A 6,122-nucleotide genomic window follows, 5' to 3' on the forward strand; every position below is an offset into this window, starting at 1 on the left:
CGCAAGGAGATATTTAATCATTTTCTGATGCAATAATCGGTAGATACCCTATACGATATTGTCTGTGATTGCATTATAGTTCATATAAACAGGCTCCGTTTCTCCAAAGCGCAAAGGTAAATGTGGTCGAAAGAGGAAAACCACACCAAGAGATGACGCTTACTTGATACGGGAAAGTGTGAAAGACCCTAGAAAAACAAGTGATGTCTTAAAAGTTGATTTAAAGGAGAAAGGAATAGAAGTAAGCTCATGCACTGTTCGCAGGCGTCTCTTGGAGGTAGGCCGGAAAGCCTACAGGCCAGTGAAAAAACAACTCCTGACCAAAGCTATGAAAGTGAAATGTTATAAATGGGCATTGAAATATAAGAACTGGGCTAAAGAAGAGTGGAGAAAAGTCCTTTTTAGTGATGAAAGCCATCTTCTTTTGTTCAGGGACAGAGAAGTCGGCGTATTTGGAGGTCACCAAATGAAAAGCTCTCCAATGCCCACATCGACCAGAGAATAAAACACCCACAAAAAAAGATGTTTTGTGGTTGCTTCAGCTATTATGGCATTGGTAGCGTGCATCCAATTGAGGGCATGATGAGCTCACCACAGTACATTGAACATCTCAGCAGAAAAGTTGCTCCAGAACTGATAGTTATTTCCTGATGGATCCGGTGTTTTTCAACAAGATTTGGCCCCGTGTCACACATCCAAACGGGTGAAGAATTTTTTTTTTGAGGAGAATCAAATTAACACACTGGACTGGCCTGGAAACTCTCCCGATCTAAACCCAACTGAAAATTTATGGTCTATTTGTAAGCAACGACTTCGCGGAGTGGACTGCACAACCATGGAGAAGATGATTCAGGCCCTAATTCGAGTTTGGCACAAGGAGCCCAAAATCATCCTAGACTGTTCAGAATTGGTAGATTCGATGCAAATCGCATCCAGATGCTTCTCAAAGAGTCGAGGAGGTCATATCATGTACTGATGTGTTAGAATATTGTTCATATAAAGAAAATTGAGAAAAACAGATTTTTGTTGTTTTCAGGGTTTGTTTCAATTAATTTGCACAAAGGTGGTAGTTTGGGGAAAAACGGTCTCACCAGCAAGAGTTTGAGCCTTACTTCTACGTAGAAGTACAACAGCATAGGTACACCCTTTTTTTTGAGCTTTCAGTAACATTTAAGATGGTAATTCATTGTAACATTGTAGATAAGTAGAAAAACAGAAAAAATGCCATGGGCTCTTGAATAAGTGAATAATCTTGTGCATTTGTTTAGTAACACCTGGCTGCTGATTACTCTCTTAATGGCTGTGGAAGTAAAAGGTTGTACTTTCATATTCCCACCTGGTTTCTGAATGCTAGTTTACTTTTGGGTAGTCACATACTGAAATAATTAAATTTTTTTGGGGTCATTGGAGCCTAGTTCTCCTTGTTCCCGAAGTTGGGGAGGCCATCACTGTTGCTTTCTATTTTAGCCCCTTATGAATTAGAAACATTCTTTTTACCATGACTGTATTAGGGTTGTAGACATCAAGCATTGCCCCATAAGAAGCAGAAGCCTGTGTAAAAGGGAGAATATCAATGTATTATAACTCTGTTTTGATCACAAACGGGGCTCCCTGAGGAGTTGTTCTGGTGTTCAAGGAGGAGGAGCAGTGCTGCTGCCTCCCTTTCAGAACAGTGTGTAGAGAACAACTGAGAGACTAATCCTGAAATAGCTGAATGAATGCAGACTTACCTTTTGTGGTCACCCAGCTCTGTTGGAGATTTCCAGTTATTAGTTTCCGCAGAATCATGGTGCATGATCAGTTTTAGAATGCAAAAATATCTGATATGTGCTACGCCACATCAGGTCAAAACTAACAGTTGTAAAAGATGTTAAATGTGTTCTGTTTATCATAAGTTGATTAAAGTAATATTTGTCTCTTTGCAGTAATAAGGTATTTTGAAAAATTTTAACTTCCTAATAAGTAATTCTTGTCATAACATTTTCGTTGTGTGTGTGTGCGTTTTAGAGCTGTTAACGTAGTTAAGCACAAACACACTGGGGCTAATTTATTCATAGTCATTGGCAGCTTTTCTTTCTTACTCACTCTCTTCTCTAATCTCTCTTGCCACACTGGAGTGAGTAGAGTGGGTCTCCCTGTGAAAACCTCACATATACAGAACACTCAGGCACAGTACCTACCCAGTCTAATTACTCTAATTATAAAAACCGCACTATGCTCAGTAGTAAGATCCACATCATCCGCAAATGAATTCCCATAATCCACCACACTACCAGACACGTTATGCTGTTTAATACAATACTAGCTGCAGGTTTGGCAAACAAGCACAGACTTGTCTTCATTAAATGTTCTGGGTTTTTGTCAAGGACACTTCATGTCCTTGAGGATCTGTTTCCTACTGTATATATGGTAAAAATGCATATAAGGGCTACCGCCCCATCCTGCTATAATGAGCCTCCTCGGCTCCCCATGGACTTGATGTCATTATAGAATGTGTTACCTGGATCCCTTGGTTTTATTTGTTCAGCATTTTGCATCTCTGAACAGGCCATTAGAAATGGATTAGAGGACGTTTTCCTATGAGAACACCACTCCAGACAATCTCTTGCCATTTCTTTAGAGCTGTACCAATATGTATCAGTGAAGGTGTAGTCTCTCTGGTTGCCAGGGTGAAGTGCAGAGATTGTTTCTGTGGTTTATAGGTACAGTAGCATGAACATCCAGAAACCACGCTTCAAATCTGTCCTACAGTAATGGCACTTACTGTTTTTATAAAGTCAAAAGGTAGCTCTTAAAAATATTTACATCAAGGATTTTATAAACTATCAAACTGGTTTAATCTACCGTGTCCCTCAACATAACTATTTGTTTTCATAAGAACACAGAGGAAATGTGAGTGCTTTGAGTACAGGAGAGGTATGATGCTGTGGTGTATTCGTCATCAGTGGTGTGATTACCTGCCACATGGCTTCCTCAGGCTAGGGTGGTAATATGTTAGCAGACCTGGTGCCATGACATTTACAGGGCAGCCCCCACTGTAGTCCTCCTCAGCCCAGTCCTGTAAAGCAGACAGGTTAAATAACTTTACCACTATAGTGTGCTATGGTAGTTAACAGTCCTCCCCCACTAATACTGTTTAATTGACTTATTAACACAACCGATGAAAACATGATGTACTGTATACCATGGGCAAGAGATTGTCAAAGTCCCCCCTAAGACAACTGAGATGGTTGCACCCCCTCACCAACATTTCATCCATCTATTATGCAGAATTGGTTATTACCTGTCCTTGTTAGCAGTGTACTCATGGATGTACAGACCTCTCACTGGATTATTTTGATAGCGAAGGAAACAAACTTTGATTCTCAGTCAAGTTCTGTAGTTGAATCATTTTATGATCTCTAAACAAATTTATGGATGTTGGTTTATGATGAACATTTCGCCCCTGGTAGGCTAGTGGTTAAGGCGCAGCGCTCTCGCAGCTGCTGCCCGGGTTCGAGTCAGGGTTGCGTCAGGAAGGGCATGCAGCGTAAAACATGTGCCAAATGTCAACATGTGAGTCGTCAGTGTAACGATTCGCTGTGGTGACCCCTAAACGGGAAAAGCCGAAAGTGACTTTCTAGTTCATGATGAACACTGGAGATCCTCCATTCACACTGATTGGGGGAGAAAAATTTACATACGACTCCAAAAAAAAGTATGAATTTTGAAGCCAATTGTGGCAGTCAGGCAGTAAGAGTTTTAAAGTACCTTAATTGACTCAATGGTCTGCATTGCAGCTGCACGAATGGAGTCCATCCCTCCAGTGGAGTTCAGAGACTTGGAGAATCAGTGCCAAGGAGCATTGGAGCTATTCTGGTGGCATGTGGTGACTTTTTATGTTGGTTTTTCCTTGCATTTGTCTATGATGTATCTTTCTGAATATGGATTATGTCATGGCCATCTGTAGCCCACAGTAGCACATTTAATGAATCTGGATTAGCAGTTGTATTGCATTGCAGGAATACAAAATTAGGGGTGGCAGAATGTGACCATCGTACGGTTTTGCTAGCCAGATTTGGGCCCCTGTTTTTATTATTGTGTTGTAAAGTTAGAATAAAAAGACTATAAACACTTTCAATTTAACAGACATACAGTATATACGTTTTAGCAGCTGGCTGTGTCAATATGCATTGCAGTACTCTATTTAAATAATTAAATCTGGTTCAGTTTTGTTGACAGAGTGCAGACTTGGCTTTCCTTTGTTGAATCCAGAATAAAAATGAGACTAAATTTTGGCACTATGGAATTCTGCCCTAAACAAAAATATTGTTTTATTAAAGCACACATCCACCCCCTGAAGTACTTACTTTCTCTTCATAGTGGATGAAAGAAGCGGCCTCTGCGCCCAAGTATTTGACCAGACTAGAAAGCACAGCTGTTCTTCTCTGTCCAGCCTGGAAACAGAAGGAGATGCCTGGTCTCAACATGGTACTTCCATTATACTTGCTTATCACTCAGAAATATAACAGCAGGCTGCTAAAATATGAATGCATATTCTAGAAACCAATCCAAGCTGGACACAGGAAATGGCAGTCAATTTGAATAACTCAAGCATGGTCAGCACATGCTTCCGGTCCTATTAACGCACACGATGAGTTGTGCAGAGCAGCTGAGGCCTGAGGACCAAGATGACAGATTGCCATAAAATGTGCTGTCAGAGGTTGTAAAATTGCCTAAGGTTCCTCATCTGCATGTCACTTAACCTTTGCTCACTGTTAATCCTTGTGTGATAATTTTGAGATGAAACTCCACACAATCCAAAACATTTGGGGAAAAAACAAAACAAAAATATACCAATATGAATCCAACCAAGTACGTGGTGTGAGAGGATCTGAGAGAGTGTGAGACAGTGTTGGTTACTAAATCATACTATAACAGCACAGCAACAGTGTGTGATTGTAACCTTGATGTCCACTTGCATCACATACACCAACACTATTTTTTTTTTTTTCGTCTAGCAGCGGTGTAGCAAGTGGAGGTTAATTATTTAGCACTCACTGTAGCATGGAACAGCAGGCAGACTGCTACTCTAAAGCTTTGGAGCAAGCCAGGATAATGAAATGCCAGAACAACACTAGCAACAAGGCTGGGTTCATTTATTTTTTCGGGTAAAGGGAAAGCACTGGGATTAAATGAAAATGTCACACAGAAGGAAAGAGGAAGAGAGGAGAGGGTGTAGGCTGTGTATGAAAAGTATGGTAGAGCAAGAGGATCACAACTGTCAATAGAAAGATATTGTTTCTGGCAATATATGAAATGTAACCTTATCAAATGGGAATATAGGAATAAAAGGAGAGTTAAGTATTGGTGCAGTATTGCCATTTGTTGAAAATTGCCATTTTTATGTCTAAATAGGTCATCATACGAATAGTGTAGCTCTGTGAGTAGGTGTATTTCCACATTTTCAGTGGTGACCCCATGTTAATTGTCATAGTAACGTGTAAGCACACATTACATCAGGCTCTCTTGCCGTAGCTTTACTGCTCATAAAAACAACACTAAGAAAAAGGAGTGTGATACGAGACCCAAGTTCTATTCGTTTGTACTCTATCAATCTGTAACTCTTATCATTTCCATTCTATAAGGAACAGGTGGCAACTGTTTTGTTTTTTTTAAATGTCAGAAGAAATTTGTGGTGTTGCTTCACTTTGTCGCTACTGTACCCAGGTATGTTCAGCACGTTCCTGTCGTGCATTCTCTGGTCTAAAACTAAAATAGGTCTAGAGAACCGCTTTGACACTAATGTTAGTGTTGTCTCTTGGTCATCGACACTTGGTTTTGCTGACTGCTGTGACTGTTTCCGGTCCGGCTGTTGTAGCAGCACCAAAGTGAAATGTCTTTCTGTCCTTACGCACTCAGTTGCACTGCAGGTTTCACATGAAGCCTGCAGATGAAGGCAGTCTGTGTGCACCAGAAGCCTGGGGAATGCTGCTCAGATTGTTTAAAATCTGTGCTATTTAAAAATGTTTAAATGGCAGTTTAGCTTTTGCAATTTAAAAATCAATAGTTAAATTGCAATTTTTTTTTTTTGATTTGAAAACGAGTAAGCATTCAACCTTAGATCAGTTTTTTTTTTTTTT

The 6,122-nt window shown here is 40.2% G+C and overlaps 2 protein-coding genes across 3 annotated transcripts in view; one reads left to right on the plus strand and one right to left on the minus strand.

The window, feature by feature from the left end:
- LOC109960731 (coxsackievirus and adenovirus receptor homolog) overlaps positions 1 to 6,122 on the plus strand; it is a 68,806-nt gene that overhangs the window by 6,349 nt on the left and 56,335 nt on the right. The gene's annotated exons all lie outside the window — the stretch shown is intronic.
- LOC109960730 (probable flavin-containing monoamine oxidase A) overlaps positions 1 to 6,122 on the minus strand; it is a 39,408-nt gene that overhangs the window by 2,288 nt on the left and 30,998 nt on the right. The window contains exons 10-11 of the mRNA XM_020601019.1: positions 4,350 to 4,436; positions 2,958 to 3,058 (exon numbers count right to left, since the gene is read on the minus strand). Of these exons, the coding sequence (XP_020456675.1) occupies positions 2,958 to 3,058; positions 4,350 to 4,436 (188 nt within the window). The remainder of the gene's footprint in view (positions 1 to 2,957; positions 3,059 to 4,349; positions 4,437 to 6,122) is intronic.

Source organism: Monopterus albus, unplaced genomic scaffold (assembly GCF_001952655.1).
Source record: "Monopterus albus unplaced genomic scaffold, M_albus_1.0 scaffold50.1, whole genome shotgun sequence".
NCBI classification, from domain to species: Eukaryota; Metazoa; Chordata; class Actinopteri; order Synbranchiformes; family Synbranchidae; genus Monopterus; species Monopterus albus.